This window comes from Onychostruthus taczanowskii, unplaced genomic scaffold (assembly GCF_017590055.1).
Source record: "Onychostruthus taczanowskii isolate IOZ18803 unplaced genomic scaffold, ASM1759005v1 scaffold20, whole genome shotgun sequence".
Classification (NCBI taxonomy): domain Eukaryota; kingdom Metazoa; phylum Chordata; class Aves; order Passeriformes; family Passeridae; genus Onychostruthus; species Onychostruthus taczanowskii.
In genome coordinates, this window is record NW_024499240.1 from 15,699,375 (window position 1) to 15,713,370 (window position 13,996).

At 37.6% G+C, this 13,996-nt stretch overlaps 1 protein-coding gene across 9 annotated transcripts in view; it reads left to right on the forward strand.

The window, feature by feature from the left end:
• Positions 1-13,996, forward strand: part of TFPI (tissue factor pathway inhibitor) — a 34,119-nt gene that overhangs the window by 19,274 nt on the left and 849 nt on the right. For 5 of the 9 annotated variants that reach the window (XM_041403606.1, XM_041403607.1, XM_041403608.1 and 2 more), the window contains exons 4-7: positions 3,129-3,167; positions 6,470-6,658; positions 7,726-7,899; positions 8,372-8,464. In XM_041403606.1, the coding sequence (XP_041259540.1) occupies positions 3,129-3,167; positions 6,470-6,658; positions 7,726-7,899; positions 8,372-8,464 (495 nt within the window). Of the gene's footprint in view, positions 1-3,128; positions 3,168-6,469; positions 6,659-7,725; positions 7,900-8,371; positions 8,465-9,164; positions 13,991-13,996 lie in introns of those variants that run through there. The other 4 variants (XM_041403609.1, XM_041403612.1, XM_041403611.1 and 1 more) reach the window with 4 other exon arrangements.

Consider the following 13,996-nt stretch of genomic DNA (forward strand, 5'->3'; position numbering starts at 1 on the left):
ATAAAACTAAAGTCATGGGTTTAAAAATCTTCCTTAGAGAAGATTGTGTGGGAACAGATCTCATTTCTGGGCAGAAAATCAAACAGTGAAGGAATTCATTACAGATGATTAATCTGTTTCTAGTTATGACTCCACCAAGTTTAAAGAGTAAAGTCTTTCATGATAAAAAATTGAAAATTGTTTCCTTGAATAGCATTCAGTTTCAGAAAGACCCAGAGTCTAGGATGTGAATTAGCTCTTCTTTCTCTGATACCAGGCTGGCTTTTGGTGTTTCCAGCTAATATTTGGTTTGGGATTTCAGCAGAACCCACAGCATCTTTACTGTGCTTGGGGTGGGGTTATTTGCACCTGCCAGTATCTCATCCAAAACTTGACACTTCCTGTCACAGGAAATTTGAAGTGTTTGCCCTCAATTTCAATTTAAATCTAAGACAGAGGAATAAAAGGGAAAAGCCTGGGCTGATAGATGCAGAATTTGGAATGAAGTGTCCAAAGTAATAATCAGGTGTCGTGAAGATTTATCACATTATTTCTTCCATCTGATGTTGCTGTTTTCACAGAATAAGCTGAGTTGGAAGGGACTCGGTGTTACTTCGATTCGGACACACATGTTGGATCTGGAACAGATCTGCTAGACCAAATCCTGTACTGGCATATATTTGGCATAACTCTAGAGTATAAAACTGAAAGTTATTTAAAATGAGAACTGGCTTAGTGTCTACATCTTGGTACTCAGCCCATGAACTCTTTTCTGTGTATGAGTAACAGTGATCCAAGACTCTCCAAGAGCTGGATCTGCCTGGAGGAAGAGGAGAAACAAAGGCTTGTGATCTCTGTATTCTCTGGATGGATAACAGCAGATAAAATGATTTGGTGTTACCTACAGTGTGCTGCAGACCATCAGGCATAAAGCAAAGTAAACCTTTAAATTAATCTCTTTTGCTAACAATACAGCAAAACCCTGTATAATTCTGTGAATTTTTCTTAACTCTAACTCTGTCTGTGCAGTATTGTAGTATATAGTTGTATTCATCTTACTTACATTTCCAGCATTTATTACTGTAGGAGATGACTATTTAGTGACTATAGAAATGAGTCTGAAGAGAGAGTATGAGTGACACAAAAGTGCTTAGAAATAAAGAAAAATCTGAAATACTAAATTATCACTTTGAAGAATGTGAAGACCAGTACTGACAAAAATCAGCTCAAGTGCAGCTATCTAATGTATGCAAAAATTCAGAAGAAATAATGTGATGGGTCAAAGCTTTTGATTTTCAATATTCAGAACAAATACAAGAATAAATGAGCCAGCATGAGGGAATTACCAGATTGGGATAACTTGTTAACAGTTTGGAATCAATAAGCCACCAGGCAGAACTGATGGACGTCAGAGTTGAGAGGCCACTCTAAGGCTCTCCAAGACAATGTTCAGATTCAAGATGAGTACTTCTGAATCAAGCTTCCTAGAAATCAGCTGTGTTTTTTGTTTCTTGTGCCCAATACTCACAACTTCAGGGAATGAAAAGGTACTTTCTAAGAGGAATTTGCCTATAGGCTCCATTTTTTGCTGGATGTGAGTATATTCACAAATGTCATCACTTGAACAAAGACCTTAATTTTCAAGGTAGTGAATATACATTTTAGACTAGTTAAGCTTACTACTACAGGAAAATACCTGCTGATAAATGGTTCTGGTCACAATGGCAATTTTAATGTCTATTATTTAGAGTGTATCTACTAAGAAATAGACTTTGTTTACAAAAAAAAGAAAACAACTCAGATGTGGATTTGTATTTTTGACTGAAACCAGAAGCAAAAACACTGTTGACATGGTACTAAGATTAAGATATTCTAGGCCTGTATAAACTCACAATAAAATTTTCCTGTTCTCTGCCAGAAGAGTAGAGATCACATGCCAAAGTATGATTGCTGATTTTGCCCTGAAGGGGACAGCTGAGTGAGATTAGTGAAATGGCCTGATGTGCGTGTCCGTGTTTAGGTCATGGGTTTAAATGCTGAGGGCCAAGCCTCCTACTAATAGGAAAAACTGGAAACCTGTTCAAAGAAATGCTACATCACTCTGAAGTGTGTGCCATGTCTTTAATATTTTTTAAAGGGTAACAGCTGCATTGTCCCAGAGGTGGAAGGAAAAATGTGTCATGACAGAATTTCTACCCAATAGATCTGCTTTGAAAATATAACATCAGCAGGTTTCCAGAGAAAACTAGGGTAGAATTATGATTCAAAAGGGCAGTAAAATACAAAACAAGAATTATGAAGCAATGCATAAAAGGTGACTAAGGCAGAGTCCAGAAGCTGCTGGCCACCTTTCTCTCAGCTGTCAAAATACTTTCGGCCTTTCTCAGACATTGCATGATCTGCTCTGCCCTTGGACTCCTTTGCAGCTTTATGATTAGACAGTCTTCTACAATGCGAAGTTTTGTTTTCAGTCTTTAAAAAGGTGCTTGGTGTTGAATTATGATACCCAGTTTCTTGAGCTGATACAATAAAACCCAGGCTCCTGCATTAAAAATGGTAATAACAATTCGTCACTCCAGATCGTGCATGGAGGGAACCATGCAGACAAAGTTTTCATCTACAGCCCCCTGGGATACCTGGGGATAATTGGCCAAAGGGGCCTTAATATCATTAACTGCACTAGGAAAGCTTCACTCAGGCCCTAGAGGGCAGAGCAAAGGGAATTGGGTAGGATGGGGGAAGCCTTACTGCTCCAAAGTATGAGCTGTATTAGTAGCTACAGCAGTCAGCCTGTTAGTCTGCTAATTACTCCTCTTTTGAGGACTGAGATGGCATGATGCAGGATCCTGGATGCAGTAGCAAGAGGAGTGATTTCCCTGTTCAATTCCAAACTGGCATAATTTGATTTTAGTACTTGCTATATTTTCAAGTTTCTAATACAGCAGGTCCTCCTAGACAAAGGAAATGATACTTCAGTTCACCACAATGAGCTTTTGTGCTACTTCCCAAATACAGAGGAAAAAGAAAAGGAAGAAATTCTGTATTCTTGCTTCTCATTGCTCACTGTCACTGCTAAACACACTGGTATCACAGGTGAGACTTAACATGTCTGCTTTTGCTAAATACTTTTATTTTTATTTATCTTGCAGAATTTCCTCAGAAGATGGCATTAGCAAAAATTAAGAAAGGTAATTATATTTACATCGTAATGTAAGATTCTTCTACCACAATAACGAATGTATTTTCTTTTTTTGTTAGCTCGGAACAATATATAATTTATCTTCTAACAAAAGCAGCAATGCCAGTTTAAAATGAGTTCTTGGGCCAAATCTTCTGTCTTCATCAAAGACTTTGAGGACAGTAGTGGTCACTGAAGATGGTAGCTGCAATCTCTTCTCCACAAAATAAATACATCATGATTCTTTTTCTTCAGTAAAAAGAGGGACTTGGCAGAGATTCAGGCATGGTATAATTAGCCACAATGGGGAGCTCTTATCGTGTATTTTGACAGCAAGCTAAATACTTTGCACTAAATGCCTTTTCACTTTTAGAAAAGTAGGGAAAAAATGCTCTGAAACAGAGCTCTTTAAGCATTATCAGTGGAGGAGCTAGCAGAGGTTAGGCCAGGTGCCCTAACTGCAAATCAAACAAGGGAGCAAGTTTCCCATTCCTGAAGGGACAGAATTTTAACAGAACTTTAAATTCCTGATACCCCAGACTTCCAAAATAGCCAGTGCTAAAGTATTGGGAGTCCCTTACTGGAACACAGCTGGTCTGCTGAGGAAACTGTTCTTCCTAATGAGGATATTTCACTTTAACACTCAGAGCTTGTGAAGGCTTACCCTACCCTTCCCCTTTGCACACTGGAGATGTGCACCTGGATGATGGGGCCAGCCAGAACTGTGGGCAGCCAGAACTCCACAAACACAGACCTGAGTACACTTTTTCACGAGTCAGCTCCTCCTTTTCTGCTTACTCTCCTTCATCCCTCCTTCCACTCAGGACTTCTCGAATGGGTGTGCACTTAGCAACTTGCAGGAATGGAAACATTTGAAAATACATTTTGAAATAGGCTATAATCAAATCACCTGTCTTTACAGAATGGTATTTGGAATATTTTCATATGAGATGATGGTTTTCTTTTCCTGTTTTCTACTGTCTTTTCTAGTCTTAATGTGTTAAAAAAAATTGTGATTATATGTGGAACCTACTAAGGTTGATTTTCCACACACACTGCAGTCTTTGGCACTACTTCCTTTAAGGGATGACTCTAATTCCCTGCTTTTAATGACAAACCAGAACACATCCTATAAAATTCCGCCCATGGCTATCATCAGCATTATTTCTCATGTGCTGTTGTTTCCAATAATGTAGTCTTGAATCTCAAGTCCTTGGAGAAAGATGTGGCATTTAGAAGTACAGTACTGGTTTGTGTGGTTAGGATTGTATTGCCTTTGTGAACTCTCTCTTCAAAAGTGACTATGAAAGTTAGCTATGAGCTCAGCTAATTTGGACTTAATTTTATTTGCAAGAGCCTGCAAGAACCATTTTAGTATAAGATTATTCTAAATTAAAGACACCTGTTTTTAAGAATCTGTCATAATCCTGTAGCCTGCTTTGCACACTCTTATTTTTATCTGCCTTCCTTTTTCAGTTAATATCTATCTAATAATCTCGTTGTGTTATCTCACAGTATTGTGCAATGTTTGAGAGAATTTTTTCTGCAGCTCCTGTTGTCTGTGAGCTCCTAGGAGATGGAACAGGTACTCCTGGTGGAGCCTTGCTGCTCCCTGTCTAGGCACTTGTCTCACCGCTGTTTTCAGCTGAAAGCACAGCACGTGCCTTGCACACATATTTATTGCTCCGTGTGGGCTTAGCTTTCAGAATCTGTGCTGCCTTTGCGTAGTGAGAGAGGTGGAGCACCTGAACTGTGGATTACACTTACTGGCAGAGAAAGACATTTGTAATGAAGAATCAAAATGAAGCCATTCAGGAATGCTGAAAACAGTTGATTTGGTTGCTTTATTCAAGAATATTTTAGTGATTTAATTTTGCATGCTGTGAATATTTTTTTTGCTGTTCATGAAGTATTATAAAAATTGAAATGCAGTATATTGCAAATTAATTCTTAGAAAAACACTCATTATGAGCTATTATAACACTTTGTATAAATTCAATGTGCATTAATACCCTCTAATAATCATGTTGTTCTAGCAATGAATTTGAATATGTACCTACCTAAAATAGGAGTAATGGCATTAACTTCTTTGCAAATTGATAACCTAAATTCTAATTCTAAAATGCTAGGAATTTCAAAGTAATTGTTATATATATATATATATATATATTTAGTGACAGCTGGCTGCACACCATTTTAGTCTCAGTATTTTGTGAATTTTCACAGCTAAGCAAGGCCTTTATATGTTACACCTACTAGGATTTTCTTATATGATGGTTAAGTAGACTTTTCTCAGTAAGTCAGCTCAAATAATCATATTTCAAAATATCTATTATCAAGAACCTGAAAATTCCTCCCATATATTTCATTATTGCTACGATGATTTTAACCATACTATTTTTAAGGAAAAAACTGAATATGGTGAGGAGTTGACTTCTGGGGATTGTCATATGGCTGTGTGTTTTTCTTCCGTGCCAAAGGATGTGATATCATGCTGTGATATTCAGTCAAATTATGCAATATTCATTTGTTAATTTTTCCTTGGTTGATATTGTAGTTAGTGATTGCAAACTCAGAACTGGGACTGAAATAATGTAGAATAGCTGCTCTGTCTCCCTGCTTCCAGTATCCTTTTATAAGGACAAATTGCACTGCTAGATGCAATTTTTCTGTTCTATTTTAAACTCCTTCATTTTTTTTTATATTTGAACATTGCTTTGTGTTAACATTGAGTGAAACATAAATAACAAGGATGTGTACTTAGGTGCAAGTGATCCAGCTGAGTTTCAGGCTTTCTTCAAAATCAGAATAAAAACTAATTTTCAGCTTAGAACGTCAATGTTTTGGAATTTTAAGGACTCATCAGTTGAAATTTTTCAAGATGGAGTTTAGTGGCTACATGAACAGAGCAATAAATAGCTCTCTAATGTTCCAGTTAATTTAATTCCAGTTTATATTAAATATAAATAAAAAATCCAGTTTATATTAAATATAAATAATTAAAAATAGAACAAAATAAATAATTGCTATAATTAAATAATATATCATAATACAATATATTATATATATATAATTATATTTAGTGGTTTTATAATAATTATTGTATTTAATAATTACATATTTATTATTATTATGTTAAAATTATTATTAATTAAATATTATTACAATTAAATAAAGAACAAAAACAGCACAAAAAAGCAGCAGTTATTTTAGCCCAAAGTCACAGGTTTATTTTGTAAAGTTTCTCCAGTTCTGCTGTTGTCTTGGGATGCATTTTAGTTTTTTTCTTCCCCCACCCTGCTGATCATTTAGGATTGTTTCTAGGCCAGCCTGACTTCTGCTTCCATGCCCAAGAGCCGGGGGTCTGCCGAGGGTATTTTACCAGGTACTTCTACAACAAAGAGACAAAACTCTGTGAGGCATTCAAGTATGGTGGGTGCCTAGGAAACCAGAACAACTTCAGGACTTTGGAGGAGTGCCAGACTACCTGCCAAGACAGCTGTGAGTTGGTTTTAATCACTCTTCGTTTCACTCTTGTATAAAAAATGGTGTGTTTTGAAGGTGTTTTGCATGGAAAAAAGGCAATTTAGGGTGCCCTGAGGTGGCAGTAATTTGTTTATGAAATATATAATAATTATACATATTTTTAAATAGAAGTACCAAAATATAAAGTACGGAGTAAAAAATTGGTAGGTACTATTTAAGTAATATTACATGACTCCTATGTTTTTACTTTTCTCATGATAGCTACGCTAAAATCTGCCATTTGTTTGGCTTTATAGTACCATAAAACACTTCTGTATGTTTTTAACCCAAAGGTCTGCAAGTAGTCCTTTCAAACCAAGTCTTGTAATGAAAGAGGTGCCCATATAGGAATTTTTAACTCGCTGTGTATTGCTAGCTTCCCACCAAAGATTCATGGAACACCTGTGTGTCCCTTGGGAATGACTTGGCTTTGCACCTTAGGCTACCAAAGCCATTCAGACTGACCACAGACCAGTCATTTCCTTCCTTGTCCTGCTTATTCCAATAAATTATTCTACATCAGGATACAGTAACCTTCAGAGCTCCTCTCCCTTCACCAAGTGCCTCATTTTATTCATGATGTGAATACATTTTCCCATCGAGAGCCTCCAGACCTTTTTATCTTGCTTGTCTCTAGTGGGCCTTTTTCCAGCACTGTTTCATAAGCTGTCATTTTGGCAAGGGGAACTTGAGCTTATTGACACTTAGAGTAGAAAAGACCCACTATGCTTCTTTTTAAAGATTTTTTGTTTTTAGATTATAAAGATAGACCCATGTGGCGTTCCCCTACATTTGCTGCAACATTTCTTCCTGGGCTGTGATTCCACTTTTACCTTCTGGACTAAAAGCTGCAGAATATTATTTTTCATTACTTTAGTCTAAAATAACACTTTTATGTAAATTTGCATGGACACAAGAAGATAGGGCTGCCATGGTCTAAATAGATCAAAGCTTTTATTTTTGAGATACTGAATCATTGATACCGATTTTTGTTTGGTTTTTCTTAACAGTTTTCACTTCTTTTTTATTTTTTATTTATTTAGCAAATTTATTGCCAGCTGTTACAGCTGAAGAGCATCCCAGCTCTGTGAACAGCAGTTCCCCAGCAGAAGATCATCCCAGCTCTGTGAACAGCAGTTCCCCAGCAGAAGAACATCCCAGCACTGTGAACAGCAGCTCCCCAACAGAAGCACCCAGCCAGTCTCCTGGGATTTTTGGTAAGAATTTCCTTTTGCTGTTCATAATCAAGCCTTTGTTGTTCCTTGATTTGTCCACTGATTTTCCCCATTTATTTGTATGTCACTGGAAATACCTTAGGACAGGGAAGTCATTAACATTAAAAGAAGCTTCAGAGCCACTTTCTTGCCAGCAATACTTATTTTGCAAAAGGCTTACAATTGCAAAGGTTAGAATGTCTGCTGGCAATATACAAATAACCTTGCCAAGCTGTGTATGATTTAAATTTTGCATCAGTAAAATTAAGGAAGAAAAAGGAACCCATTGCAAAGTTGTTTCAGCAACCTGAGTTTCCTGAGCCTTCAGGCCTTAGAGATGTTGCTTGGCAACTGGCATCAGCAGTGGGTGTGAGCAGGGCTGGCAGGTACCAACCACAGCTGATTTCCAGAGCTTGGATGTGTCTACACCCTTGACTGTTTAACATCAACTGTCTCTATTTTTTTTTTCTTTTAGTTAATTTGTTGCCAGCTGCTCCAAATGACAAGTCCAATGCCCTGAACAGGAGTTCCCCAGAGGAGGAGCCCAACCAGTTCCCCATTTTTTTTGGTAAGAATTAGCTTTTGCAGTTTTTAGTCTTTTATATGGATTGCATTTCCGTTTCAACCCATTTACTGACATACCTGAGACTAAAGAATGGGTTTTGATTTTAGCCAAAGGATTTGATAAGCAGAGAAACTCAAAGCAAAAGAATATGTCAACTTGTGGATCTCTCATAAATATCAGCAAGTGGAAGACTGACGTCTCTCTTTAAAAAAGTGTGAATCTCCTAAAGGCCCGATTAATACAAAGAGGAAAAGCAGTGATGCATAATTCTTTCAATCTGAATTAATATTTTTGTGAGGATCTAATAGGGAATTGATTTAAATTCCTTTCATCCATTAAAAAAGAATGACGTTTGCATTTTAGAACATAGCATAGTATAATATATTTAATACTGTAATGTTTGTGTTTTCACTGTGACCATATTAAACTCACTTTTGGGTTGAGTCTAATCAGAGTGAGTATGACTTAATTTTAAACACTTTAGTTAATTTAATTACTTTTAATTTCATTAATTTAAAATGTTGCTCCAAGGTATTTTTGCACTATGTATTATAAAAATGCAGATGGGACTCTGGACCTTTGCTGAGGAGGGATAGGCTTTAACAGCATCAGTAGCTGGACACTGTCCACTGTAGGTGGCTGCTGCTTGCTCACACTGTACAGGGTGATTGAATTTGAAGCGTGTCGTTTTTATGATCCACAGTTGTGCAAGAGGAAGCAACAAACAGTTGGGAAGACCCTGAGCATTCTCACCAAGTATTTATGTTGGTTTTTTGCTTTTGCACTTGCTTGCACTTTTGAGGACTGAGTGATGACACAGAGACTCACTAAGGTTTTTGCATTTTGTATGTTCTGTAAGATAACAAGTGTGTAGGTGGCATTCCTGCGCCATTGCTTAGAATGGAGTGTCTAATAAAGCATGAGTGTGTGTTGTACCTTCTTTTCTGCCTGCACTGTAATCTACAGGCACTGCTGGTTTGATGCACGTTTCTGTACAGTTGTGTTGTTTGTTTACCACATGCGAAGCATCAATGCACTCTGGTATTTAAATGAATGAATATAAAACAGTAAAGCTTTTGGCAGCCTGTTTTACTGAAAACTATGTGAATTACATCAGGTCTGGCAATAAGTCTGGGGGTATTAAGGGGCATTCCCTGAAGGTTTTTATTCATAGCATGAATGCCTGAATCCTCCAAACAGCTAACCCATACCAGGAAAGGAGCATGCCTCACTATGTTTTCTCAGAGGAAATGGAAGGGGTTTTGATTGTGTCAGCAATAGAGAATTTTCCTGCACAGCAGACTTTGAGGGTAGGAGAAAGAGAACTGAAGATTGATGGAACGAAGAGTCAGTGTAGCAGAAGGGGTTGGGTGAGAAGCACAGCTGTGGAAGGACCAGGGAATTTCAGTGGAAAGTCTGAAGGCCCAACAGGTTCTTCCTGATTGTGTGACTTTGTCTTGCTCTTGTCTGCCTCATGCAGCCTCCTGCTCCTGTTCTGTTTATCAGCTTGTGCCCTTCAGGCTGCTGGAATGGGCTACATTCAGGTGCTTTTGTGCAATCCAACTAGAGGGGAAGGCCAAAGCTGACAGCTGATTTCTCCACAGAGACATGGAGAATATTGTCTCCATTGCTGTGTTTCTAGAGGTGCAGCTATCAAGTGAAGTTCCAAGGCAGAGACAAGTCACATAAATGTGTGGGGTAACTGTCTTTCACTTTCTGTAAGGACTAAGCTATTACAGTGACAGATCAATTTGCCTGTGCTTGAGGAGAGGGGCATCAGCCACTGCTTCCCAAACAGTTCACCCTGATCCTCACCTCATATGTAAAGTCAAATTCTGTTTGCTATGTATCTTGGCCTGGCTATGTATCTTTTTCAAAGATCTTTTAAAAAATTAAATATAATTTAGTTACTTTACATTAAAACATGAAAAAAAAAATTACAAGGAGTTGTCTCTTATAGAATACCTCACTTCACAATTGACATGATATTTCGTCTTGATTTTAATAAAAAAAGGGGTTTTTTGGTATGTGTAACTCTGTAACAATATCTGATTTTCAGATTTACAATATAGTTCTTGATCTTCAGAAGATTAAACTGTTCTATGGCCAAATAAAGCAAACCATGGATACAGACATGAAGTTTCTAGCACTCTCAGCAATGAACTTTCTGCAGAGATTGAAGGTTGTTCTGGTCTCACTCTGCTGAAACATCTATAATAACTTTTACTCTCTGCAAACTGAGAAAGAGTGAGGCTAAGAATCAAAGCTTTCGTTTCATGTGATCTGTGGTAGAAAATTGCAAGCACTATACCTACATTTGATTTGTGAGATTTGAGTGGGACACAGGATCAAAAGTCAATTTTCAGCTCAGCAAATTTGGAATAGCACAAGGATGCAGGTCCTGTGAGTACAGAGTCAGGGTCATCTTTTGCTGGTATAAATTGGCACAGTTCTATTTGCTTTCATGGATCTGCACCAATTTATACCTGTGGATTACTGTCAAGTGCAGATGACTCGTTATTTTTGTAATAGCCTGTCCACTTGAAGATTCTTTTATTTTCGCTTTGCTGCAACCAGAAATGAGGAGCTGAAGTCTGCACATATTGAAAATCTGGCAATAAACCTGAAGCTTCATGAATGTCACACACTCATGTCTAGGCAGAAGTAGTGCTCACTGCACTTTCCCTTTCCTCCTGAGATAATTCCAGACTTTTCTAGTGTCAATAATTAGTAGTCTGCTGTCACACAAGCCCTGCAAAGCCTGAGGGATAAGGATTATTGTTGCAATGCAGAGCTTGGGGCTCTTTCTGATAAATGAGTCTGTATCTGGATGTGCATTTTTCAGAGATTCTGAGATTAATCTGTGATTTTTTTGGAGATTATGATCATGTCATGTGTTTATACCTCAGGGCGATGGGATTCAACAAAGGGCTGTATTATAGGAATTGAATCTTAAACCATACAATGGTTTTTTGTGTGTTTTTGTGGCTTGTGGGACTTTTACTTCTTTCTTTTTTTCTTCAAAAAATAAGCAGGAGAGAACTTTTCAACAACTCTCAGGAAAATGGGGTTGTGAAATGGAATAATTTGGGAGAGAAACTCAAGAATAGGCATAACAGCTCAATTTTCTGTTCCATCACATCCATAAATACAGCACTAGGAACTGGAGCTGAACAGAGACAACTCACCTGCTGTAATGATCTGATGACATTGTTTACACACTGTCTCACAGGCTTTCACATTGTCCTGCCAATAGACACTCTGGAAATGATACAGGGAATGTTTTCTGCTTACATGAAGTCAAGTCTTTTAGTAATCAATACATTCAAATAAATTTATAATTTTATACTCTTCATCATAGAGGAAATTATGATAAGTTATTTAGTTTTTATTTTAAAATACTGTTTTGTTGGAAAAAAATGGCTCTAGGTAGCAGAATTAAGAGGTTTTCTTCACAGGCTGGTTTTATCTATAAGTGAAGAACATGCAGGTATTTTGAACATAAAAAAGGAACAATGTTTGGTATTTAGGGCATTTATGTGACAGTAATATAGGCAAGGAATAACATAATTTTTTGGGGAAGAATACAAGAGGGATTCTGAATAGCACCTGGCTCTCTCTGGTGCACTGTACATGCACAGGCAGTCCTTGCTTGCCTCATCGCTGGCTCCATGGTTCCCCCAAATCTTGCAGTCATAGTGGGAGCTCTTTCATGAGGGGACTGTGGACTCCCTGGAGAATTCTACGTGACAGATAAGTAATGTACATTACAAAGTGTGTATTTGGATTCTCTGTTATAATTAACAAGCCTGTGCTGTTTGGCCCTTTGCTCACTGGCAAGCCTTTCTGCTCTATACTTTGTGTGTTCAGAAATTAGCAGGTTTAAATAGGTGAGCTATGCTGAACATTTGCTTTGGAAACTAACATCCTCTCCAGCTACAGAGAGATGAAATCAGCTCCAGGCTCAAGAGTTTTCAGAGCAGTACCAAAAGCATTCCCTGGTTAATTTAACTACCATCTTCATTATAAAAAAAACCCACCAGGTTTAATATAGATTTTATCAATTGTGGACTTCTATTCTGAACCCAGAGTGAAACTTAGTCTTGCAATTGTGAAAAGAAGTTAAGAGGTTCTTATTTTATAACTTGAAACTAATTTAGTCTGTCTCGAAAAAGCAACTCATTATTCGGTTTTTAAATTTCAGATTTTTTTTTTAATAGTGCGATGTTGCTAACACACCACTCTATTTCTTTCCCAGCTATTTGTCATACTTTTTCAGCACACCATTTCAGCTATTATACATTTAAGATGAACCTTTTTTTAGCAGCTGTACCACATGTAATACACCTAAGATGTAGCACATGCTTTTTGGATGTTTTTTCAGCCTCCTTCGTTGCCCAGGTTTTAATGCATAACTTCTTGCTTTCAGCAGCCTATCTGCTTCCCACTTTTGTGACCACAGGATGTCTTCAGCTTTGCTGTAACCCAAATGATTTCCTCAAATGTTTACTGTGTTTTCCCACTGAACTCCTTCTGTGTGGCTTTCTGTCTTCAAGAGTTCACACTTGCATTTATGCATTCATTTATTGCATTTATGTACCCAGTTCTGCTGCTTTCTGAGGAAAAATGATGCTCTTTTGGGTCCCACATAACTGGTGATAGAATGGCTCCCATTCAGCTTCTTGCAGCCTGTGCAGCAATTTTATCAGTTCCCATTTGTCTATTAGTCACTCTGGAATGATAGATGATGGAGTTCTTGCAGGTTTGGGAATTCTGGCACGGATTTCTTCCTGGGCTTGTTGCAGTGCCCAGGTCCTTTGGCTACCTCAGGTTCATCCTCCAGTGTTTCAGTTCTCACTTGCAGCCACCCTGAAGGAGCAAACCACCAGCCTCTCCTTGGAATGGTAAAATCCTGCCAGCAGCACTAACACACCAGCATCTCCATTAATTTGTGGACTTGTTCTTCACCTTCAATCCTTTTATTTTATTCTGCAAGTTGCAGGCTCTTGTTTTATAACTGCTCAATGGTTGCTGACAGACACTGTTACTTAGGTCAAGTTTTCTGTAGTCATTCAACAAACTCAGCACTGAGATATTGAATCTTACACTGGAAATGCTTTTACCTTCTCCTTGATTCCAGAATGTCTAGCAGTGATTCACTCCATTAATTATTAGAAATATTCACCATATTTTTCAAGCTGTCCACGTTTAATTTATTTCACATCACTTTCTACAAATGCTTCACTTGAAACGCCTCAAAATGAATTTGTGTGCTCTCTCCTATGGCAGAAATGGCAATTTTATCACTCACAACACAGGTAAAGGTACAGCTTTCAGGTAAACTTTTGCTGGCAATCCAAAGACAGAATTATGTTTTATTGCACTATTATTTGTTTGCAATCATAAAATGATGCTTATGCCAAGTAGCTTGGATTTTCAGGAGAGCAGAATTAAATTTGTCAGCAAAAAATTTCAAATAATATTGACATAAAACTGCAATGCTGCAGTGTTGTCTCACCTTATCTTTTTGGTACT